The 27,445-nt window shown below is 36.7% G+C and overlaps 1 protein-coding gene across 1 annotated transcript in view; it reads right to left on the bottom strand.

The window, feature by feature from the left end:
- The window catches only part of ETFA (electron transfer flavoprotein subunit alpha), an 85,529-nt gene that overhangs the window by 16,295 nt on the left and 41,789 nt on the right, over nucleotides 1–27,445 (bottom strand). The window contains exon 10 of the mRNA XM_082647312.1: nucleotides 1,945–2,010. Coding sequence (XP_082503438.1) covers nucleotides 1,945–2,010 — 66 coding nt within the window. The remainder of the gene's footprint in view (nucleotides 1–1,944; nucleotides 2,011–27,445) is intronic.

The following is a 27,445-nucleotide window of genomic DNA, read 5'->3' as shown; positions in this document are numbered from 1 at the left end:
TATATTAAAGTATGGTCAGAGACGATAAACGAGGGTTTCAGTATGAGCCTCAAATCCAAAGTCACAAGAACAAACATTTTGAATCACAGGCATTGATTTGCATCGAGGTGTTTCTCTTCTGGGAATATGTAGCCTGCTTCACAGCTACTAGCAGAGATTTATTAAATTAACGATGGTTAATGATTTTCCTGGAGGCCACCTAGTCAAACGTCTGACAGTTTAATCATCTGAAAGCTTTTTCATCCCACTATATAAAAGTTATTTTTAAAGAAAGAGCACGTAACTGTGGAAAAGGAACCACTATAGTATTTAAGAAAAAAGATTTGGGCTGTTCACAGTTTTTCAGATTACTAAAAGAATATTCCTGAATTATCAACTGTAAATAACTATGATAAAATCTTACTTGCACCTTAGAGCTCTTTTAATATGTCCCTATAAATGCATGTTCTTCTTCCTTACAGACCTTTTAAGGCACAGACTGTATTCAACCATATTAATATGTATACAGTTCCATCAAATTTCATATTCTTTCAACTAGACCACAATGCTAACTACAGCTTATATGCAATGCAACTATCAGATTTAAACCAATCACTTAATATTCCATTTTAGAGCTTAACTAAAATTACAACCTAAGACTGCTGTGTCTCCCACACAAGACAGTGATGGCAGGGACTATGTCTTTTTCATTTGAGCATCTCCAGCATCTAGTACAAAGTACACATGTTTAATAAATATTTGTTGATGGCATGGAGAGACAAATTCTTGGCTCAAGTTTATTCTTATGGATTGTTCCCCAACACTGGTCTCCTTACTTCAATTATTCTTTTTGCTTTGACTATCTAGTCCAGTTCTCCCAATCCAGCCCTGTTGGCATGTAATGAGAACTTTCACCAAGATCGTCTAGGCAGGTAGAGTCTTTTATTTTAGAGAAGCAGAATTCTAGATATGTCTGAACTGGCCCAGCTAAAAGTATTTTTTAAGGTTGCTGGTGTTGGAGTGGTTTTTTTCCTCTAATGCAGCAATAACATTTTCCCCATTGGCACTGCTGTTTTCAGAGCTCAGTAAAGAAACCTGCCATCCAACTGTGAAATCTGACTGATTTGGGGCCAATTCATTTAGAGGTTACAAGGAGGTAGTGCATGCATCTTTTCAAGTTAGCAGTTAAACCTATTAAATGTTTTATTACCTTTTATATCAAACTTCCATCTGAATGGATAAAAGCAGGAGTGTCAGAGGCATCTCTGACTTCATGAAAGACTAAGTTCATAATTCAAACTGTGCATTGTTATGCATGAATTAATGTGTCATATTCTGAAATATATGTTCACAGAGTCATCACACATAGAGTCCAAGTAGCAAGTTAAAATCAAGTGTTTCCTCTATACACTGTATTTCTGACAATTACTGAGGTTTTGAGACACTCCAGTCCAAAACATGTCAGTCGCAATTTAGTAACAACCCAAGAAGAGGGGACTTGCTGAGGTAGAGGGTGGAACCATTAGGGGACTAGGGTGAAGCAGAGAGAGAATCAGGCATCAGAACCTCATAAACTAGATAAGTCAGAACCTCATCAAGTTGTTTTCACCCCACATTTTCTATCCATAGATTGTCAGAGCTGAAAGGGATCTTAGAGATCATCACCCAACACCTGCATTTGGCAGACACAGAACTGAGGTACCAATAGGACATGTCACGTGGTAAGTTGGCAGTGGAGCTGGGATTCAGGTTCACACCTCTTTCCATGACATAGCACTGCCTCTCCTACCAATGGTACATCTTCAGGCAGGGTACAGTAGCTTATTTATCTTTCAGTTCCTAGATTTGTGTTCATGTGAATGGTTCCACTATACACACTATAACTACATAGAAACATACCAGTCAAACCCAAGTTTTAAAATATGAAAACTTTTCCTCTTAGCCTCTTTATTGTTGTGTAGTTACCTTGCTGTCTTTCATCCCAGCTAAATGTTGGATGGCTCCAGATATTCCTACAGCAATATAAAGTTCCTGAAACAAAAGAGACCATATCATTAGTATGTATTTATATTATATTATACCTTCCAAAGTATTTGCTATTAGCAACTCGAGTCTTACACCAAAAGTATTTTAAATAGAATAGATGCAATATGTATTACTTAAATTATGCTTTCCTCCTTCTCTGATCTCCCTAACCCATAGTTCTCATTTTCCTCTGAATTCCTATAGTAGTGGTGGCATAATAATAAATAAATGGATAATGAGAGTTATTGAGCATTAACTATGTGTCAACCACTGTGCTAAGCATTTTACATCAACTGTTTCACTTAATCTCACAACTTCCTGTGAGGTAGCACTTTTTTGTCTATGCTACTCATTTGGATAACCACACTTCAACTCATCACTCTGTATGTAACCATTCACAATACACACACATTGTATATAAACATATAGACACATACACTTACACATATTAAAATATATTTTGACTTAATTGTTTGCCTTCTCATGGATATTTGTGGAAGTGGTAATTAGGGTATATTTATTAAGCTTCATATTTAGAAAAACCAAAAATACAAATCAGTCTCAAGAGTCATCACACACACACAATCTCCTTAACTAAAAAATAACAAATTTCTCAAAGGCATAGAATGAACCTTTGTATTTCTAACGCCTAATAAATGGGTCACCGCACTGTAGTTTCTAAGTAAATGTTGATGATATTTGCATCTCTTCCTACCCCTCTGCCCCCACTAATTACAAAGGGAATGATGACTTACTGCTGCTCTCTGTCCCTTTATCTAAAAATTTTAAAGTATCCATGTTTGACAAGTAAAATTCACTATCATCATGGAAAACTGACTTAATAAGTGCTTAATTAAAAGAGCTTAGCTGCTCTATTCTGTCTAGTAGGGATAATTAAAGCTTCAACTGAAAAGCTTTTCCCACACATAAACTGAACTAACAAGTCCTGGCTTGGGTAGGGGGTGCACCTACCATGTAACCAAAATAACACTACAGTTTTGTCACAAATGACAGTAAAGTTTCTCCTCAATATGAATAACATGGAAGGCACTGAAGGTGGCTCTGTCACACTCAGTTTTATTACAGGGCAGATACTTCGAAGTCAGTGACAGTGTCAGGTGGTCCCACTTTGTTTTCTGTACTGCTCATAATCTTATTTATGAGCATTGGAGCTTTTTAAAAAAGCTCTCCAGCATTGGACCTTTCTTAAAAAGCTCCCCACGATGCTCTAATGTATAGCTAGAGCTGAGGCCCAGTAAAACAGATGATCCTCAGCTCTTGTGCAGCTTGAAACCTGTAACTCGACACAGCACATTGACAGCATATCTCTGGGTCTCATCTTTAAAGGCATAGTGTCCATTGCTTCTAGAGCAGTGAGATACACTGTGTACCCCGGAAAGGACGCAACCTAGCCCCCATTGTGAGTTAATCATCTAAAAATCTAAAATGAGCTGGGCTTGTTTTCTGATTCAACTTGCTCTATAGTTAACCATCAAAAGCCTGACGATAAGAAAGAGCAATTTGGCCTGAACAGACTGTGTCTTAGAGTGGAGGGTATACTGCAGAAAGTAAAGTGTGTGGGTGAGGATAAAAAGCAATCCCATGCTCCATGATTCTATCTTAAACATAATCCAATGTGTCAATTATGACCATACACAGCTGGACAATACAATAAGGCCCTGTCATTATACTGTCTTAGCAGACATGGACACTCACATGAGTAATAAACAAGCACCACTATTTTCCATTGAAGATTTTACAGGTAACTTCAATTGATAATTTTAGCATCATTTCAGTTTATTCTGACTAGCATTTCTTTCAAGAAAGAACATTCATTAAGTTATTAATCAAAATATACTTACTAAATCCTACATTCAGGAAAACCAGGCCAAAAAGTTCTTATGTAAAGATTTTTAAAGTAAGATATTTAGACAGACACTGTCTCACTAACCACTCTTTTAAGTATATTCTCAAAGCAAGTATTGGGAAGGATCAATAGTTCTGTAAATGAGTCTTTCTGACATACATGTCTTCATTAAAATTCAGCCAGTCTGGGCTTCCCTGGTGGTGCAGTGGTTGAGAATCTGCCTGCCACTGCAGGGGACATGGGTTCGAGCCCTGGTTTGGGAAGATCCCACATGCCGCAGAGCAACTGGGCCCATGAGCCACAACTACTAAGCCTGCGCGTCTGGAGCCTGTGCTCCGCAACGAGAGGCCCATGCACCGTGATGAAGAGTGGCCCCCGCTCACCGCAACTAGAGAAAGCCCTCACACAGAAACGAAGACCCAACACAGCCAAAAATAAAATAAATAAATAAATTTATTTTTAAAAAAAGAAAATTCAGCCAGTTTTAAAAGCTGCTCCATTTGCATTATAAAATGCTAATAAAAAATGCTGATTCACTCTGGCACTACACATCAACATAAATATGATATAAATGAAATTTACTTTAAACCCCCTGAGAAATGAATACTGTTGGCTTTATTCATAAATGTCACTAAGGAAATAACAGATTCTGGGGCAAAGGAAACCAAAGGCAAGTGGTTCCAGGGTCATTCCCTCCTTTCTTACCAGCATAAATTGCCCAAATAGGTCCACATGACCAACAGGACCTTATTTTATACTATCTTGCAAACATGGTTCTCTTAATAAATATAAAAGCTTTGAAACAACAGCCCTGAACGAGTCCTGAGATTTTGGCTGCTGTTCTGAGATCTGATAGCTCTCTAAGGCAGAAGAGAGGCTCTTTTCTTCTTTTTTAAAAAACATGTACAGGCAATTAGACTAGTGTCATAGGATGCTTCCTCATGGTTCAGAAAGCATTTCTGTATTTCAATAATAATAATTAGTATGTACAAAACTCTCCACAGATGCTAATTTATGGAGCACTTTAGACACTGCTTCACAACATAACAAGGCAATGCCTGCCCTGAGGCACTTTCTTTCTAAATCAGGTAGTAAGATAATTTGGAGAGAAAATGAGAGGCGATGTTGGAGGGGAGAACAGCAATTAAGGGTTCAAGAAGAGGTGGGATTAAAGAAAGGAACAGACACAAAAGGAAGGAGGGGTAGTCCTGGAGATAAAATCCTAGTAGCCTTTACAAAGGGAGGGAAATCTTGAAGAGTGAAGAGACTAGGACAAACTACACAGCTGGTAGCAGTCTGGGTGGATCATCCTGCAATTCAAGGATAGAGACTGGTGGGGAGAAATAAAGCCACAGAGCAGTAAGAGAACCAGAGGTTATTCTGAAATATAAAGAAGGGACAGCACCTTCTTCAATACAAACAAATTCTGGCAAAAGTAAACACAAATCTCTCTTCCTTTGCCAAAGCCTAAAAAAGACTACAGCTGTAGACTCATCCAAAGAACTTACGGGCAGATGTCTAAACTACTCTAGAGTGGGCTCAGATAAAAACAAGAATGGGGCTTGGAAACTTCTGCATCCAGTGTGGTTAACAGAGGTTTGCAAGAGGAGCATATTATTGTTGTTTAGAATCTAGGCTCTGGAATCTCACTGCTACGTTTAAATGCCAGTTCAGCCACCTAACAGACATGAGACCGTGGACCAATTATTTAACCTCTCTATGCCTCAGCTTGCTCATCTGAAAAACTGGGATTCTAAGAATCCCCACTTCATAGGGTTACTGTAAGGCTTCAGTTCTTAGCATAAGTATCTGGTTTCCCAAGACACTGGTGTGCCACTCATGAATTGAGATTTGCTCAAACATTGATTTTCTCAGCCCACTGGGTGACCAGTGGACTCCTGGGGTGGTCCCAGGGCTACCATGTACAGCTGAGCAGGTTGTATACTGAACAACTCTGAAGGGAGGTATCATTCATATCATAGTCGTTAAAGATCTGCATTTTATTACAATAATTTTCCAACAGATGGCAGTAAAGTAACTTGAGAAAGGGGTACTTTTTTCCTAATTCATACAGAAGAGTTGTATGGACTAGTAGAAGTGCAGGGCAGCAAGAACCCCCTGTGGTACAAACACTGTCATTGTCTTAAGGATGCCATAACATGGTTTTACTGTTGTTGGTACAGTTATACGTTACAGGCAATATAAAGACAACTGATTCTTTGTCCTGTGTTCTCGTGAAGCTCACAGTCTAACAATGTAGGTTAAGGTAAGATAATAAAAATCTGTAATTCATTACAGGAAAAAATCATGGTGTGATAGAGCTCTGGTCTCTTATGCAACCCCTTACTTTCTGTTCCTGCCACTGAGAAGTGGAAAGGCCTTTACAAGCAGGAAGCAGTTCGCAGGATGACAGTCCTCTGTAGTCATTTCTATCCTCTGCCAAACAGGAGTCCACTTTTATATCCATCTGTTCCTGTTCCCTTAGTCCTTCAAATAAAATAAGCTTTTAGAAGAAGTTTTATTGATCCTAGCCTGATGATAAATCTGTATGTCTGAAAACAGAAAGACCGGAATGAAATCTTAACACTTTTACAGAAATCTAACCAACCTGTGGAATCGACATGGTCACAGTATTCCCTGGTGGATGATTTGGGTTTGGGCTGCTTTCTTCAAAAAGTATGTGCTAACATCATTCTCCTGCTTTACCCAAACCTTGTGCAGGAAATCTGGAATTCCAAGAGGTATTTACTTCTGAGTCCTGCTCTCTAGAGGATTCTGGTGCAAAAGCTAAGGAGAAAATTTTCTTATTTCCTCATTGTGATTTTTGCCTAACGTTATTAAATCCAAGAGATATACAATATGATGTGAGCTACATAATTTAAAATTTTCTATTAGCCTCATTAAATAAAGTAAAATGAAATAGGTGAAACCAATTTTAATAATATAATCTCAATTAAGACTAGCCACATTTCAAGGGCCCAATAGCCACATGTAGCTTAGTGGTTACCATGCTGGACAGCACAGATCCAAGATGATTTAAGAGCAAGCTAAAGAAGGGAATTCCCTGGAGGTCCAGGGCCCACTGCTGAGGGCCTGGGTTTGATCACTGGTCAGGGAACTAAGATCCCACAAGCCATGAGGCATGGACAAAAAAATCAAAAACAAACAAAAAAACAAGCAAACAAACAAAAACAAGCTAAAGAAGAGCCTTCTTGTAAGCTCTAAGAGGTACTGTAGAGCATAGTTTGATAGTAGACCTCAGGATAGAATGACATTAGTCTCTTGTGTCAGCTTTGCTTGTATTATCTCAGAACAAGAACATTTATAGGTTGTTCAAACTCTGTGAAAGAACCAAAAAGGAAAGTCAGCAGAATGACGAAGCTGAAGATGAGTGTAAGAGACATGAGACAGCAAGATTAAACAAGGGAGCAGCCAATAGAGACACAAATAGATGACAAAAATCCATCAATTTTCAGGTACAGTAGACCATCATAGGAAAACCAAAAGCAGATGAAAATGACTGGTTTAAAAACAGTAAATTTATACTCTGAAACTAATTATCAAATTTTGTTCTCTAGTAAGATATTTTTTCTTAAAATTTTAGAAAAACCTGAAAAATCTATCCTGAGAAGCTCACAATTCTTAAAAAAGGGTACAGGCATACTGTGGAGATTTTGTGTGTTCTAGACTACTGCAATAAAGTGAGTATCCCAATAAAGCGAGTCACAAGAAGTTTGTTTCCTAGTGTATATAAAAGTATGTTTACACTCTACTGTAGCCTATTAATTGTGCAATAACTTTATGTCTAAAAAAACAACATACCTATCTAAATTTAAAAATACTGTATCGCTAAAAAAATGCTAACCATCATCTGAGCCTTCAGCAAGCCATAGTAGTAACATTGAAGGTGACTCTTCACAGATCACCATAACAAATAGAATAAGATCAGAGACAGATGGGTTCAGATCCTGGTTCTTCCACTTAACATCTGTGTTCTCAGGTAGGTTACCTCTCCTCTCAAAGGCTCAATCTCCTCGTGTAAAATGGAGATAAATACCTGCAGCTAATAAGGATTGCTGTGGTTATTAAATAACAGAATGCATGTGATGTGCTCAAGATATTAGACATTAATGCTATTATTATTATTACTGAATGATCACTAAATCTTTAAACTAGAAGGCATTAGACAACCAACTACCATATAAATTCCACTTTAAACTACTTAAGTAGTTTACTATTGTAATAGTAACTATTACTATCTCAAGGCAAGTTGTTACTTAACTTGATACAATTCTTCTGGGATAATGTACTGAGGAAATTTCTTTTTATTGATATTTATTAGTTTCTGTTTTGCATTTAGTACTAGCTGTAAAGTTTGAATTTCTGCCCAACTTTCTAAACAGTGCTGGCCGGCCTAGGAAGTTGAGGTGAGTTTCTTTACAAAATTCTAACACAATCTTCATACAGGTACCAAGACATGTCAAATTGGTCATACAAAAAATACATATATCAAGTTGAAATTACACTTTTTTTCTAGAATTGGAACAGTATTCTGCTGCAGCAACTTCAGATCTGCTTTACTTTAAACTAAGTAGAAAGGAAAGATTTAAACATTTACTTTTTTGTTTATATGAAATATGGCTATGAGAGGAGTAGTTAAATCTGGAGCTTTCCAAGTAGAAAAACCAGGCCAATATTACTTCATCTCTTTAAAAATCAGGTTTAAAATATCTTTCCTACCAAGTCTCCCTTTCTAAATAGAGTTGGGGAAGGAATGTAAAAAACTACATTTATTCAAAGACAAGAAATTTTAAAGACGTCATATAAGTAGTTCTCACTAGAGTTCAGCAATCCAATGTTACGTGCTCAAAAACAATACCCTATGACTACCTCAGACAGGACAAGTTTTACAGAATGGCACATGCTCTCTCAACCTTGTTTACTCAGAAGACTACAGAGGCATAAACTTAAACAGCAACTGTTACAGCTAAAACACAACACATACACAGGACAAATGCCAGGTTAGGAGTTAAATGGAATTCATCATAACAAATAATGAACGTCTCTTTGAGAAGTAGATTAACTGAATTATGTTTTCTAATTAGGGCAAGTCTCCTGTGCATTAATATTGCTATATTTCATCCTGTTGCTCATTTAAAAGGCCAAACTATTTCCTCTGTTTGCCAAATTGTGTTTAAGTCTCTTCTCTTTTTGGAAGAGGCCCCAAAACGCAAAGCACAACTATCTGTGGCCCTTTTCTCAAACAGCTCTCTGCCTATATTATGAAATTCTCAGGCAGGATTATGGCTAAACTGAGTTTTACATGAATAGAGAACTTTACCCATACTCTTGGTTTGAAGCTGAAGGTATGTCCCTTCCATCAGACAATGCTCCTATACTAGGACTAACTCAGGTTTTATCAGGATTCAAGATGGCATAGTAATCATCACAACTACATGAATTGTCTATAATATTGCCAGTAACCATATTCTACTTTATATACATTAACTCACTTAACTATGACAACTCTAAGGGGTGGAAATTCTTCTCATTTTACAGAACAGAAAGCACAGGCTCAGGCAGGCCTGCTGAGTTGTTCAAAGTTATATACACCTAGTAAAAGGCAGCCTCTTAACCTTTAATTTTTCTTAAGAGAATATTTTGACAATAAATTTTTAATATTTAACTATTTTGCAATTAAATGCTTAGCATTTATGTAATTAGTTTCTATACCAATTCACAGATTTTCTACGGTGGGGAGATATTCTTCAAGTATACCTAGAATGATAGAAAGCAAAGCATATTATATAAAATTATTATATAAAATTATTCAGATGATTAAATTACAATGAAATATTTGGGTGTATGACATCAAAATATTTAGATAAACAATCAGTCTATTATAAACTTTGCATTTTAACAGATCAAATAAAAATTTTGACTATAAAATTTTTTATCAGTAAGGTTTTTTAACTGACATGGTTAGTTAGATCATGCTAAATTATATATACCTATATAGAATTTTGGAGTACTAAGGAACCTCTACGAATTTAGGCATAATCTTTTTATTTAATCAATGAAAAAACAGAGGCCCCCAAAACCAAAGCTGGCAATTGAACCTGACTTCCAAGTACTATTCTTTTCACTCACCAAGCTACCTCTTTCCCAAAATTACTAAGAAGGCCATTGTTTGTGCATAGCCTTTCTTGATGATTATTTAATCTAAAATTATTAAGATAACTTCTGTGCCAAGGAGCTTATGAAAGGTACAATGTAACCAGAGGAACACAGTTTGGAGGTTCTTCAAAAAGCTAAACAGAGAATTACCATGTGACCCAGCAATCCCACACCTAGGTATACCACCCAGAAGAATTTAAAACAGGGACTCAAACAGATACCTGTAAGTGAATGTTCATAGCAGCATTATTCACAATAGCCAAAAGGTGAAAACAAAACAACGCAAGTATCTATCAACAGATAAATGGATAAACAAAATGTTCATGGGGGCTTCCCTGGTGGCGCAGTGGTCGAGAGTCCGCCTGCCGATGCAGGGGACACGGGTTTGTACCCCAGTCCGGGAAGATCTCACATGCCGCAGAGCGGCTAGGCCCGTGAGCCATGGCTGCTGAGCCTGCGCGTCCGGAGCCTGTGCTCCGCAACGGGAGAGGCCACAACAGTGAGAGGCCCGCGTACCGCAAAAAAAAAAAAATGTTCATGGACTATTACTGAAATATTTTTCAGCCATAAAAAGGAATGAAGTTCTGACACACGTTACATGGATTAAATCTGAAAACATGCTAAAAGAAGACAGTCACAAAAGGACAAATATTGTATGACTCCACTTTTATGAAGTATCTAGCATAGGCAAAATCATAGACACATAAAGTAGATTAGGCATTATCAGGGACTGGGGTGGGAGGGAATGGGGAGCTACTGCTTAATGGGTATAGAGCTTCTATTTGGGGCCATGAAAACTTTGGGGAATAGACAGACAGTGGTTATGGTTGCACAACATTCTGAATGTAATTAATGCCTCTGAATTGTACATTTAAAAATGGTTAAAATGGTAAATTTCGTTAGATTTTACCACAATAAAATCATCAAAAAGTAATTTCCTTGACAGAATCCTTTACATAATTATCCGTCTTCAAAACACTTAATTCTAGAATCCTATGGTTTCAACAACTATCAAAAGTAAATAGTTCAACATAACATTAAAAAAATAACAATAGGTGAAACCAGGTGAAAGATTGATGGGAATTATCTGTACTATTTTTGCAATTTTTCTGTAAATCTAAAACTGTTCTAAAATGTTTTGTTTTGTTTTTTTAAAAAGCAACTAGAGTTCTCTGTGAAGTTCAGCCCAAGTTACACAAAGACTCCTTGAAGCACATTTTAAAGTTATAAGAATTGGAGCAGAGCTAGTACTGTAGAAAAGGGAAGTGCCTATAACACAATAATAAATTTACTATTCTTCCAACCTTACTGGAGACCTTCTAAGTAATCTCACTTTAAGGAAATGGAAGATATTCCCCTGCCCCAAATACCATTTCCCAAATTCCTTTTCAGACTAAGTTTAGTTAATATTAATATATAATTATATTAAAATAAGTTATTAAAATGTTTTATACAAGATCCAAGTACTCATGTCTTTGGCCCTAAAGTAAGCACAAGGATTGAATTACATACTCTAACTGATCAACCATCATTAAATAAACATTTCCTTTTAGTACAGTGTCTTATGTTCTCTGACATGAATGTGCATGTTTATCTTATCAGGAACTACACATGAGAAAAAAATTAGCTTTTATATGAAAGAACCAAAAATACAGTTAGAATAAGAATAGAAATTTAGAATAGTTTTATTCAAGTTGCCACACCACGACAACTACAACAAAGATTTGCTGTCTACTCTTACTGATTTTCGTGCCAGCTGTTAAATGAGACTGGCCACCTACATGTCAATTATATCAGTGGAATCTTTTTTTAAAGTTCTAATATATACATTAAAAAATTCAATTGTCTCTCCAAAACTTAAAAAATTTAACTTTATATATAAAGTAGTAATGGATAAAAAACCTGGCTGATATTTGTCCTCTGAAATAAATGTTTAGAGAAATCAGTCTAATAAAAATTAGCTAAGAAAATAAAGCAAAGATTTAATTAGAACCCAAAGATACAATTACAACTAACTTTTAGCAAAGAAGTTTTTAACTACTGCACAACCAAACTGTTTATACATCCAAATCACAGTTTATTAGTTCTACAACTTCTCCTTTGTCATTTTAAGCTTCACTGTAAGGGCTTCGATCATCCAGGCCATGTAATTACCTTTAAGAAGCATGCTTAGGGTGTTTTCTGGACTACAGGTCCATATAGCATTTCTCTTTGTCCTCTTGGGAATAGAACATCAATTGCTTTCAGCTAAATGCACTCACATATGAATATTTTAGTACAATTTAATGCTTCTACACCAACCCCAAAGGAACAGAGCATCAATTTGTGAACACTGTTCTCTTGGAGTTAAAAGCCAAGCTGGATAATGCAGTATGAAAGGGGTTGTCAATCTTTAGCTTTTTAGCAAGTCAGAAAAGCAGTCCATAAATTCAGTCCCAGCTGTGTACAAATAACTCCATAAAATTTATTCATACACAGATTTTTCAACATTAGTGAAATTTTTCAAGAGAACCCCGAAACAAAATTTCTTGTCTTGCTAAATTCTCCCCAAAACTGCTTCATCTAGTAACTATTCACCTTGCCTTAGAATTATAAATGAACCACTAATCTGTTAGTAAAATACCAAAATACAGACAAAGTAATCTACTTCCACTAAGTGTAAAAACACATTTTCCTGGCATTAGGTAACAGATTCTTTAATGACTGCAATATGCTTATATGTTTGGATGATTAGGAACATAAAGTCATCAACAGGGCTTCTAAAAAGCAATCCAGAAAAAAAGTTAAATGGGAACTACCACTAACTATGACAAGGCTTAAAAAGCCATATTCATTAAATTCTAGTCAGAGCATAAATCTGACACTCTGTTAAGCTCAACACATGTTAATTAATGTCCTAACAAACTATCAGGTATTAGTTAAAGAATTCAATACCTCTTCATGATTTCAAAACAAACAAACTTTCAGCTAACAAGGATTTATAATAGTAATGATAAAAATAGCTAATTCACAGTACTTATACTATATGCCAGGCACAGTTTTAAGTGTTTTACATATACTAACTCATTAAATCTTTAGAACTACCATATGAAGTATACAGACTGTTACTATCACCATTATACAGCTGAAAAAACTGTGGCACAGAGAAGCTAAGTGATCTGTCCAAGGTCACACAGCAAGCAAGTGGTAATACTAAGAACTGAATTCAGACAATCTGGCTACAAAGTCTGGACTGTTAACATTTTTAACCATTATATGACACTGTCTATTGTAGGAAACTACTTTAACATCATACCTAGTGGTGAAACACTAGAATTCCCTTGAAAATAAGAGATAGGGATGTTTATCAATCAAAACTCCAACTGTGGAGCTTGACAAATTAATTCTAAAACTGTGAAGAACGGCAGAGAGCCAAAAATGGCTTAAGACGATTTTGGCGAAGAATGAGGGAGAGGGGTATTGCCCAACTAGATAATTTTATTATAAAGCTTTAGGTGCAGTATTGGTACAATGATAAACAACTGATGGATAGAACAGAACAGGGAACACAGAAATAGACTTGTGCATATATGTAAACTTGATATGTAAGAGGTAACACTGTAGATCAGTGGGGGAGAAAGGAAATGTGTAATAAATGATTAGCTACATGAGGAAAAATTAAAGTTACTTCACACCAAACAAAAAATCAAATCAAGTAGATTATAAACCAAAATGGGAAAAGCAAAACTTTAAAACTTTTAAGAAAACAAATACTGATTAATATTGTTAAGACCCTGTCTTAGGAAAGATTCCTTAAATAAGACACAAAAAGCACATATCAAAAAAGAAAAACTGTTCAACAACGTTAAAATTATAAGCTTCTGTTTATCAAAAAATATGATTTAAAAAATGGAAAAGACAGCCATAACTGAGAGGAAATGTAACATACATAACAAAAGATTAGTATCTAGAATATATAAAAGAACTTCCAGAAATTGATAAGAAGACAGACAATTCTATAGAAAAATGGGCAAAAAAGATATAAACAGGAAACTCAGAGAGGGAAAAAACCACGAATGGACATTTAGCATATGAAAAGATCCCTCACTAATAATCAGGGAAAAGCAAATTAAAAAACACAGTGAGATTTCATGCCCATAAGACTAGCAAAACTTTTTAAAAATCGTAGTAAAACATAACTAACAAAGAAGTTACCATTTTAATCATTTTTAAGTGTAGTTCTGTAGCATTAAGTGTGTTTGCCTTGCTCTGCAACCATCACCACTACCTATCTTTGGAACTATCATCTATCTCTAGAACTGCAAAACCTTAAAAAAGAGAAAATACCAAAATACAGAGATGATGAGAATAAAGGTAAATTTTATAAACTGTTGTTAAGTGTAAATAGCCACTTTGGAAAATAATTTGTCAATATCTGGTAAAGCTAGACATTTACTGGTAACTAAGCTATTCCACCCTTAGGCATACTTCTCTAGGGAAATACTAACATACAAGGAGACATTTAAGAATCTTTATAGCAACATTACTTGTAATAGCAAGAACTTATAGACTACCTAAATAAACATCCATTAATAGGAAAATGGTGGAGTTATGATATATTTATATACTAGAATACCATAAATCAATGTAACACAAATGAAAAGATGCTACCCGCATTAAATGAATGAATCTCACAAACAAAACTGACTAAAAACAGGATAAAGAACACATACAGTAAACAAAGTGGGTATAGAGGGAATATACCTTAACATAATAAAGGCCATATATGAAAACCCCACACATAACATCATACTCAACAGTGAAAAGCTGGAAGTTTTTCCTCTAAGATTAGGAGTAAGTCAAGGACGCCCACTCTCACCAATCTCATTTGATATAGTATTAAAAGTCCTCACCACAGCAATTAGGCAAGAAAAAGAAATAAAAGGCATCCAAAGGCATTCCTTGGGAAGGAAGAAATAAAACTGTCTCTATTTGCAGATGACATGATATTATATACAGAAAACCCTAGCTCTCCTGCCCACCTGGCAGTGGTGCATGGAAGGCAGGGGTGTGGACCCCGGCCTGCCTTTGGTCTTCCACCACTGCCTCTCATGCCATGGGCACTCTAGCCTCACTGCATGTCTCATGACAGGCCCTCCCCACAGTGGGGTAAGGGCGGGGGTGTCCTGCCACCACCATGCACCCCCCTCAGTGTGTGAGAGCATCTCGCCCTGCCCTCAGTGGTGCCCCTGCAGTGCTCCGGGTTGCCCCTCAGTGGCCCAAGCTGTGGCATCATTTCCCATTGCCAGCAAGGCCCTCGAGTCCCCACCGCGATGGTACGACCATTGAGCAGCTCTCTCGGGATACTGAGAGGTCTTTTCCAGAGATGTTCATGAATGGGCTCCTTTCCAGCCTAGAGGTCGACCTGAATAGATTCTCATCATTCTATGTGATTTCAAGGGCACCTATCAGGCACCAGAGGGGGACCATGGACACCTAAGGGGACGGGAGGAACCCCCAGTGACTGGCTTCCGGGATCTTGGTGCCCAGGCTGGAGGTATGGCCCAAGCTCCTGTGGTGGGAGCTCTGAGTCCAAACTGCTGGACTAACAGAGAACCTCAGACCCCAGGGAATATCAATCGGAGTGAGGCCTCCCAGAGGTCCTCATTTCAACACTAAGACCCAGCTCTATCCAACTGCCTGCAAACTCCAGTACTGGACATCTCAGGCCAAACAACCAGTGAGACGGGAATACAGCACCACCCATCAAAAAAAAAATGAAATGACAAAAAAATATGTTACAGACGAAGGAGCAAGGTAAAAACCTACAAGACCAAATAAATGAAGACAAAATAGGCAACCTACCTGAAAAAGAATTCAGAGTAATGATAGTAAAGATGATCCAAAATCTCGGAAACAGAATGGAGAAAATACAAGAAACATTTAACAAGGATCTAGAAAAACTAAAGAGCAAACAAACAATGATGAACAACACAATTACTGAAATTAAAAATACTCTAGAAGGAATCAATAACAGCATAACTGAGGCAGAAGAACGGATAAGTGAGCTGAAAGATAAAAGGGTGGAAATAACTGCCAGGGAGCAGAATAAAGAAAAAAGAATGAGAAGAATTGAGGACAGTCTCAGAGACCTCTGGGACAACATTAAACACACCAACATTCAAATTATAGAGGTCCCAGAAGAAGAAGAGAAACAGAAAGGGACTGAGAAAATATTTGAAGAGATTATAGTGGAAAACTTCCATAACATGGGAAAGGAAATAGTCAAACAAGTCAAGGAAGCACAGAGAGTATCATACAGGATAAACCCAAAGAGAAACATGCTGAGACACGTATTAATCAAACTATCAAAAATTAAATACAAAGAAAAAATATTAAAAGCAGCAAGGAAAAGTAACAAATAACATACAATGGAATCCCCAAAAGGTTAACAGCTGATTTTTCAGCAGAAACTCTTCAAGCCAGAAGGGAGTGGCAGGAGGTATTTAAAGTGATAAGAGAAAAACCTACAACCAAGATTACTCTACCAAGCAAGGATTTCATTCAGATTCGATGGAGACATTAAAACCTTTACAGACAAGCAAAAGTTAACAGAATTCAGTACCACCAAACCAGATTTACAACGAATGCTAAAGGAACTTCTCTAGATACACAAGAGACGGAAAAGACCTACAATAACAAACCCGAAACAATTAACAAAATGGTAATAGGAACAAACATATGGATAATTAACTTAAATGTAAATGGATTAAATGCTCCAACTAAAAGATATAGACTGGCTGAATGGATACACAGACAAGACCTACACAACCTGCCTACAAGACACCCACTTCAGACCTAGAGACACATACAGACTGAAAGTGAGGGGATGGAAAAAGATGTTCCATGCAAACGGAAATTGAAAGAAAGCTAAACAATAATGCTACTAAATAACCAAGAGATCACTGAAGAAATCAGAGGAAATAAAAAAATACCTAGAAACAAATGACAACGAAAACACGACGACCCAATACCTATGGGATGCAGCAAAAGCAGTTCTAAGAGGGAAGTTTATAGCAATACAATCCTACCTCAAGAAACAAGAAACATCTCAAATAAACAAACTAACCTTACACCTAAAGCAATTAGAGAAAGAAGGAAAAAAAACCCCAAAATTAGCAGAAGGAAAGAAATCATAAAAATTAGATCAGAAATAAATGAAAAAGAAATGAAGCAAACAATAGCAAAGATCAATAAAACTAAAAGTTGGTTCTTTGAGAAGATAAACAAAATTGATAAAACATTAGCCAGACTCAACAAGAAAAATAGGGAGAAGACTCAAATCAACATTACTAGAAATGAAAAAGAAGTAACAACTGACAATGCAGAAATACAAAGGATCGTGAGAGATTACTACAAGCAACTATATGCCAATAAGATGGACAACCTGAAAGAAATGGAAAAATTCTTAGAAAAGCACAATCTTCCAAGACTGAACCAGGAAGAAATAGAGAGTATAAACAGCACAATCACAAGCACTGAAATTGAGACTGTGATTAAAAATCTTCCAAGAAACAAAAGCCCAGGACCAGACAGCTTCACAGGCAAATTCTAACAAACATTTAGAGAAGAGCTAACACCTATCCTTCTCAAACTCTTCCAAAACATAGCAGAGGGAGGAACACTCCCAAACTCATTCTACGAGGCCACTATCACCCTGATACCAAAACCAGACAAAGATGTCACAAAGAAAGAAAACTACAGGCCAATATTACTGATGAAAATAAATACAAAAATCCTCAACAAATTACTAGCAAACAGAATCTAGCAGCACATTACAAGGATCATACACCACAATCAAGTGAGGTTTATCCCAGGAATGCAAGGATTCTTCAGTGTACACAAATCAATCAATGTGATAAACCATATTAACAAACTGAAGGAGAAAAACAATATGATCATCTCAACAAATGCAGAAAAAGCTTTCAACAAAATTCAACACCCATTTAAGATAAAAATTCTCCAGAAAGTAGGTATAGAGGAAACCTGCCACAACATAATAAAGGCCATATATGACAAACCCACAGCCAAGATCACTCTCAATGGTGAAAAACTGAAACATTTCCTCTAAGTTCAGGAACAAGACAAGGTTGTCCACTCTCACCACTATTATTCAACATAGTTTTGGAAGTTTCAGCCCCAGCAATCAGAGCAGAAAAAGACATAAGAGGAATCCAAATCAGAAAAGAAGAAGTAAAACTGTCACTCTTTGCAGATGACATGATACTACACATAGAGAATCCTAAAGATGCTACCAGAAAACTACTAGAGCTAATCAATGAATTTGGTAGACTTGCAGGATACAAAATTAATGCACAGAAATCTCTTGCATTCCTACACACTAACAATGAAAAATCTGAAACAGAAATTAAGGAAACACTCCCATTTACCACTGCAACAAAAAGAATAAAGTACCTAGGAATAAACCTACCTAAGGAGACAAAAGACCTGTATGCAGAAAACTATAAGACACTGATAAAAGAAAGTAAAGACGATACAAACAGATGGAGACATATACCACGTTCTTGGATTGGAAGACTCAACATTGTCAAAATGACTCTACTACTCAAAGTAATCTACAGATTCAAGGCAATCCCTATCAAATTACCAATGGCATTTTTCACAGAACTAGAACAAAAAATTTCACAATTTGTATGGAAACACAAAAGACCCTGAATAGCCAAAGCAATCTTGAGAAAGAAAAACAAAGCTGGAGGAATCAGGCTCCTGGACTTCAGACAATACTATAAAGCTACAGTAATCAAGACAGTATGGTACTGGCACAAAAACAGAAATATAGATCAACAGAACAGGATAGAAAGCCCGGAGATAAACCCACGCACATATGTTCACCTTATCTTTGATAAAGGAGGCAAGAATATACAATGGAGAAAAGACAGCCTCTTCGATAAGTGGTGCTGGGAAAACTGGACAGCTACATGTAAAAGAATGAAATTAGAACACTTCCTAAAACGACACACCAAAATAAACTCAAAACGGATTAAAGACCTAAATGTAAGGCCAGACAGTATAAAACTCTTAGAGGAAAATACAGGCAGACCACTCTATGACATATATCACAGCAAGATCCTTTTTGACCCACCTCCTAGAGAAATGGAAATAAAAACAAAAATAAACAAATGGGACCTAATGAAACTTAAAAGCTTTTGCACAGCAAAGGAAACCATAAACAAGAAGAAAAGACAGTCATCGGGATGGGAGAAAATATGTGCAAACAAAGCAACTGACAAAGGATTAATCTCCAAAATATACAAGCAGCTCATGCAGCTCAATATCAAAAAAAACAAACAACCCAATCCAAAAATGGGCAGACCTAAATAGACAGTTCTCCAAAGAAGATATACAGATTGTCAACAAACACATTAAAAGATGCTCAACATCACTAATCATTAGAGAAATGCAAATCAAAACTTCAATGAGGTATCACCTCATACAGGTCAGAATGGCCATCATCAAAAAGTCTACAAACATAAATGCTGGAGAGGGTGTGGAGAAAAGGGAACCCTCTTGCACTGTTGGTGGGAATGTAAATTGATACAGCTCTATGGAGAACAGTATGCAGGTTCCTTACAAAACTAAAGCAGAACTACCATACAACCCAGCAATCCCACTACTGTGCATATACCCTGAGAAAACCATAATTCAAAAAGAGTCATGTACCACAATGATCATTGCAGCTCTATTTACAATAGCCAGGACATGGAAGCAACCTAAGTGTCCACTGACAGATGAATAATGAAGATGTGGCACATATATAATGGAATGTTACTCAGCCATAAAAAGAAACAAATTTGAGTTATTTGTAGTGAGATGGATGAATCTAGAGTCTGTCATACAGAGTGAAGTAAGTGAGAAAGAGAAAAACAAATACTGTATGCTAACACGTATATATGGAATCTAAAAAAAAAAAATGATTCTGATGAACGAAGGGCAGGTCAGGAATAAAGACACAGACGTAGAGAATGGACTTGAGGAGACAGGGAAGGTAAGGGTAAGCTGGGACGAAATGAGAGAGTAGCACTGACATATATACACTGCCTAATATAAAACAGATAGCTAGTGGAAAGCAGCCACATAGCACAGGGAGATCAGCTTGGTGTTTTGTGACCACCTATGGGTTTTGGATAAGGAGGGTGGGAGGGAGGCGCAAGAGGGATGGGATATGGGGATATATGTATACATATTGCTGATTCACTTTGTTATACAGCAGAAACTATCACAACACTTTAAAGCAATTATACTCCAATAAAGATGTTAAAAAATAAAAATAAAATAATGTCTGAAAATTAAAAAGAGAAAACCCTAAAGACGCCACCAAAAAATTGTTAGCACTAATAAATGAATTAACTTGCAAGATACAAAATCAATATATAGAAATCTGTTGTGTTTCTACACACTAACAACAAACTATTAGAAAGAAAAATTAAGAAAACTGCCCTATTTACAACTGCATCAAAAAGAATAAAATAACTGGGAATACATTTAACTAAGGAGGTTAAAGACCTGTATACTAAAAACTATGACCCTGATGAAAGAAATTAAAGAAGACACAAATAAATGGAAAGATATTCTGTGCTCATGGATTAGAAGAATTAATATTGTTAAAACATCCATACTACCCAAAGCAGTGTACAGATTAAATGCAATCCCTATGAAAATTCCAATGGCATTTTTCACAGAATTAGAACAATCCTAAAATGTGTATGGAACCAAAATATACCTTGAATAGCTAAAGTAATCTTGAAAAAGAATAAAAAAGCTGGAGGCACCATATCAGAAATTTGTAATATAATTTAAAACTATATCACAAAGCTATAGTAATCAAAACAGTATGGTACTGACATAAAACAGACATATAGATCAATGGAATAGAACAGAGAACCCAGAAATAAACCCATTCACATATGGTCAATTAATTTATGACAAAGGAGCCAAGAATGTACAATGGGGAAAGGACAATCTCTTCAATAAATGGTGCTGGGAAGACTGGACAGCCACAGGCAAAAGAATGAAACTGGACCACTATCTTAAACCATACACAAAAATCAAATCAAAATGGATTAAGGACTCGAATAAGACCTGAAACCATAAAACGCTTAGAAAACATAGGTGGTAAGCTCCTTGACATTAGTCTTGGTGATGGTATTTTGGATTTCACACCAAAGGCAATAAAAGCAAAAATAAACAAGTAGGGCTATATCAAATTAAAAGGCTTCTGCGCAGCAAAGGAAACCATCAACAAAATGAAAAGGCTACATACTGAATGGAAGAAAATATGTGCAAATCATATATCCAATAAGGGGTTAATATCCAAAACATGTAAACAACTCACACACCTCAACAGCAAAGAAAAAACAAAACAGAATCCAATTAAAAAAATGGGCTGAGGTTATGAACAGACATTCTTCCCAAGGAAGCCACACAGAAGATGGCCAACAGGTACATGAAAAGATACTTAATGTTGCTAATCATCAGAGAACTGCAAATCAAAATCACAATGAGATAGCACCTCACACTCTTAGAAATGGCTGCTATGAAAAACAAAACAAACAAAAACCCAAGAGACGACAGCTGGCTAGGGTGTGGAGAAAACGGAGCCCTTGTGCACTGTTGATAGGAATGTAAATTGGCACAGCCACTATGGAGAACAAAATTAAAACGAGAACTACCATATGATCCAGCAATTCCACTTTTGGATTTTTATTCAAAGAACACAAAAACACTAACTTGAAAAGATATTTATTGCAGCATTATTTACAACAGCCAAGATACAGCAACAACCTAAGTATCCACCAATGGATACATGGATAAAGAAAATATGGTGTGGGGCTTCCCTGGTGGCCCAGTGGTTGAGAGTCCGCCTGCTGATGCAGGGGACACAGGTTCGTGCCCCGGTCCAGGAAGATCCCACATGCCGCGGAGCGGCTGGGCCCATGAGCCATGGCCGCTGAGTCTGCGCGTCCGGAGCCTGTGCTCCACAACGGGAGAGGCCACAACAGTGAGAGGCCCACGTACCGCAAAACAAAAACAAAAAGAAAAAGAAAATATGGTGTGTACATATATACAATGGAATACTATTCTGCCATAAAAAAGAATGAAATCTTGCCACCTTGAGAGCGTTATGATAAATGAAATAAGAGAAAGACAAACACCATATGATCTCACTTAATGTGGAATCTAAAAAAACAAACAACTTTAAGCTCATTGATACGGAGAACAGATTGGTGGTTGCTGGGGGTGGGGAGGAAGGGTCAGAGGGTGGGAAAAATGAGCGAAGGGAGTCAAAAAGGCACCAACTTCCAGTTATAAAATAAATGAGTCATGGAGATGTAATGCACAGCATGGTGACTATAGTTAATGATATTGTACTGCACATTTGAAAGTTGCTACAAGAGTAAATCCTAAAAGTACTCATCAGAAGAAAAAAAATTCTATAACGATATATGGTGATGGATGTTAACAAAAAAACAGCATGCTATTATTAACATAAAGTTTTAAAAATATACAAAACAGTAGTATGTATCAGTGCTTCCCAACTTATTTATATCATGGCACACAGAAAATAGTAATATTTGTATGGTACACTAGGCTAAATGAACAAGGCTAGTAATAATATTTACTCTTCCAAAGACTGAGAGGATCAACATCTTGGCAAACTTGTAAATCATCCATGGCACTCAAGTTGAAAAGTTCAGCTCTATACTGTTTAGGGATCTGTCGATATACAGTAAAAGTAAAAATGAAATGCATTGAATAATCATCAAATTTAGGTTACGTTTGAGGGGAGGGAAGGATATGCATTGAACAAAGAGTTACAGGGGTTTTCAATTGTAATACTGCTTTTTAAATTTGGTGGTAAAAACGTAGGTGTTTACTGTATTATTTTATATATAAATATATATTTACATATATATTTTTTAAATAAAAAGAAAAGAATGGGAAACAAAGTGCATTTAGTAAACATAAGCTAATTTTTCAAGCTTAGCCTAGCAAGAGAGATAAACAGGGTGGTAGCTAGCAGGGAAAAAGAGCTGCTGGGTGGGTAGATGAATCATTTTCTTTTTTTAAGGTTATAAAATAGCAGCCAGGGACTTCCCTGGTAATGCAGTGGTTAACAATCTGCCTGCCAATGCAGGGGACACGGGTTCGATCCCTGGTCCGGGAAGATCTCACATGCCACGGAGCAACTAAGCCTGTGCGCCACAACTCCTGAGCCTGCGCTCTATAACCTGCAAGCCGCAACTACTGAAGCCTGTGTGCTTAGAGCCCTGCTCTGCAACAAGAGAAGCCACTGCAATGAGAAGCCCGCGCACCACAACTAAGAGTAGCCCCTGCTAGCCACAACTAGACAAAGTCCGCATGCAGCAATGAAGACCCAAAGGCAGCCAAATAAATAAATAAATAAAACTAAAATAAATAAATAAATAGCAGCCAGTAGAGAGGTGCCCTGGACCCAAAGTATGGGGGTAATTAATGAAATACCATCTCAAAGGAGGTAAGAAGTGATGGGATCCAACGACAGGTAGACATATTAGTATTAAATAAGAAAAGGGCCACCTCTTTCTGTGATACATATAGGTAACCTTGGTTTTTGTTTTGTATTGTTTTTGCTTTCATAGAGAGGACAATAAGTTGACTTGTGAAGCAGAAGGAAAGGTCAGTGCCCAAGAATAAGGGAAATGATACTAAATAAGGGGTTTAAAAAATTGGTACAATATAAAATAATGTAGTTGATATATACTAACAAATCAAAATTCAGTTCAGGTAGATATACTTGCAGAAAACTGTCTGAGGCTATACAATCCACCAATTTTTTCTGGACAAGTGATTTTCAAAACGTGCTCAGGGCTCTAATCACTCTGCAAAGGTGCCATAGAAAATCTCTCAGAATACTGAGAAAGGGAGGGAGCTGAGTTAGTAGCACTCCAGATACATGGCCCCAATTCAATCCCACTTTTTCTTATGTTATGTATGGAGCTTTCTGATAAGATTTCATATGAAGAAGGGCTCTACAACGAAACCACTATGAAATTTTACCCTAGCCAGACCTACAGGCCCAAAAGCAAATAATTTTGACTTCTTACAGTAGTACACTTAAATAATAGGCAATTGGCTGACACTGAAAAATACTATTTTTTAAAAAAAAACCTGCCCTATGAAACCACTGTCCTATTTATAATAAAGATATTGTTGAGGATGTTAATCAATAGTGTCCTCTGTATAAGGGCTCAAGGGATAAATGTATTTCTCTGATCTTGATACCAGGCCAAATTATGCTTCCCATGTGCAATTAGTTTGTTTTTACCTTAGGGACAATGTAAATGAAGACACTGATCTTGTTTCCCAATATGAACTGGCTTCTAGAAAACCTAGTGCCAAATTGGCAGCCCGGGTCTAACAAATGGACAAGGCCATACAGAATTTATTTTCTTTAAAATCTCTCTCCTAGTTTCAACACATATCTCTAACCTTTGTTTACCCTCCACCTGAATTTTCTCAAGACCACTCAAATTGCTATCCAGCCACCCCCCTACCTCATCCCAAGAGATACAAGGCAGAGTTTGGCTGTGACAGGTATGGGAGCGGAAAGTCAGAGCAGGAACACTAAGAAATCCCTATCTCTGAGGCCCAGGTGCAGAGGACCTGCCTAAGATGAGGTTAAATAAGAACTGAGAACCACCCCTTACCACAACCAAAGACTAAAGAGATATGACAACTAAATGCAATACTTGGCCCTAAACTAGATGCTGTACTGAGAGGGGAAATATATTATCATGAACATCAACAGGCTAATAAAATAGGAATATTCCATTAGAATATGGAAAACTGGAATTGGAATATCAACTGACAAAATCCAGATATGGAATGTAAACTGTACTTTGGCAATGTAAGAGACTATTTCTTTTTTTTTCTTTTATTGAAGTATGTTGATTTACAATGCTGTGCCAATCTCTGCTATACAGCAAAGTAATTCAGTTATACACATGTACACATTTATTAAAATATTTTTTCCATTATGGTTTATCACAGGATTTTGAGTATAGTTCCCTGTGCTATACATTAGGACCTTGTTGTTTAGCCATTCTAAATGTAATTGTTTGCATCTACCAACCTGAAACTCCCAGTCCGTCCCTCTCCCTCCCCCACTCCCCCTTGGCAACCACAAGTCTGTTCTCTATGTCTATGAGTCTATTTCTATTTTGCAGATAGGTTCATTTGTGCCACATTTTAGATTCCACACATAAGTAATATATGGTGTTTGTCTTTCTCATTCTGACTTACTTCACTTAGTATGATAATCTCTAATTGCATCCATGTTGCTGCAAATGGCATTTCATTCTTTTTTATGGCTGAGTAGTCCATTGTATATATGTACCACATCTTCTTTATCCATTCATCTGTCAATGGACATTTAGTTGTTTCCATGTTTTGGCTATTGTGAACAGTGCTGCTATGAACATACAGGTGGATGTATCTTTTCGAATTATAGTTTTGTCTGGGTATATTCCCAGGAATGGGATTGCTGAATTATATGGTAATTCTATTTTTAGTTTCCTGAGGAACCCCCAAACTGTTCTCCATAGTGGCTGTACCAATTAACATTCCCACCAACAGTGTAGGAGGGTTCCCTTTTCTGCACACCCTCTCCAGCATTTGTTATTTATAGACTTTTTAATGATGGCCATTCTGACCGGTGTAAGGTGGTACCTCACTGTAGTTTTGATTTGCATTTCTCTATTAATCAGTGATGTTGAGCATCTTTTCATGTGCCTACTGGTCATCTGTAAGTCTTCTTTGGAAAAATGTCTATTAAGGTCTTCTGCCCATTTTCAATTGGGTTGTTTGGTTTTTTGTTACGGAGTTGTATGAGCTCTTTGTATATTTTGGAGATTAAGGCCTTTTGGGCTTAATATTTGCTTAATTTGCAAATATTTTCTCCCATTCTGAGGGTTGCCTTTTTGGGCTTTTTTGTTTTTTATGGTTTCCTTTGCTGTGTAAAAGCTTGTAAGTTTGATTAGGTGCCCTTTGTTTTTGTTTTTATTTCTATTGCCTTGGGAGATTGACCTAAGAAAACTTTGGTATGATTTATGTTAGAGAATGTTTTGCCTATGCTTTCTTCTAGGAGTTTTATGGTGTCATGTCTTATGTTTAAGTCTTTAAGCCATTTTGAGTTTACTTCTGTGCATGGTGTGATTCATTGATTTACATGCAGCTGTTCAACTTTTCCAGCACCCCTTGCTGAAGAGGCTGTTTTTTTCCCATTTTATATTCTTGCCTTCTTTGTCGAAGATTAATTGACCGTAGGTGTGTGAGTTTATTTCTGGGCTCTCTATTCTGTTCCATTGATCCGTATGCCCGTTTTGATTTCTGTAGCTTTGTAGTACTGTCTGAAGTCTGGGAGAGTTATGCCTCCTGCTTTGTTTTTCTTCCTCAGGATTGCCCTAGCAATTCTGGGTCTTTCATGGTTCCATACAAAATTTTGAATTATTTGTTCCAGTTCTGTGAAAAATGTCATGGGTAATTTGACAGGGATCACATTAAATCTGTAGATTGCTTTGGGTAGTATTGCCATTTTAACAATATTAATTCTTCCAATCCAAGAGCATGTGGTATCTTTCCATTTCTTTGAATCCTCTTTTATTTCCTCTATTAATGTTTTATAGTTCTCAGCATATAAGTCTTTCACCTCCTTGATCAGGTTATTCCTAGGTATTTTATTTTTTCAGGTGCAATTTTAAAAGGTATATATATATTTTACATTCCCTTTCTAGTATTTCATTGTTAGTGTAAAGGAATGCAACCAACTTCTGAATGTTAATCTTGTATCCTGCTACTTTGCTGAATTCATTTATTAGATCTAATAGTTTTTGTGTGGAGTCCTTAGGGTTTTCTATATACAGTATGTCATCTGCATATAGTGACAATATTAGCTCTTCCCTTCCAATTTGGATACCTTTTATTTCTTTTTCTTGTCTGACTGCTATGGCTAAGACTTCCACTATTATGTTGAAGAGAAGTGGTGAGAGTGGGCATCCCTGTCCTGTTCCAGATTTTAATGGGAAAGCATTCAACTTTTCACCCTTGAGTATTATACTGGCTGTGGGTTTGTCATAAATGGCATTTATTATGTTGAGATATGTTCCCTCTATCCCCACTTTGGTAACAGTTTTTATCATGAATGGATGTTGAATTTTGTCAAATGCTTTTCCTGGATCTACTGAGATAATCATGTGGCTTTTTACTTTTCTTTTGTTAATGTGGTATATTACATTGACTTGCGTATCTTGAACCATCCTTGTGAACCTGGGATGAATCCACTTGGTTGCGGTATATGAT

The sequence above is a fragment of the Grampus griseus genome (assembly GCF_964374135.1).
Source record: "Grampus griseus genome assembly, chromosome: 2".
Taxonomy (NCBI): Eukaryota; Metazoa; Chordata; class Mammalia; order Artiodactyla; family Delphinidae; genus Grampus; species Grampus griseus.
Note: the sequence above shows the minus strand (reverse complement) of the source record. Positions and strands in the feature narration are given on the sequence as shown.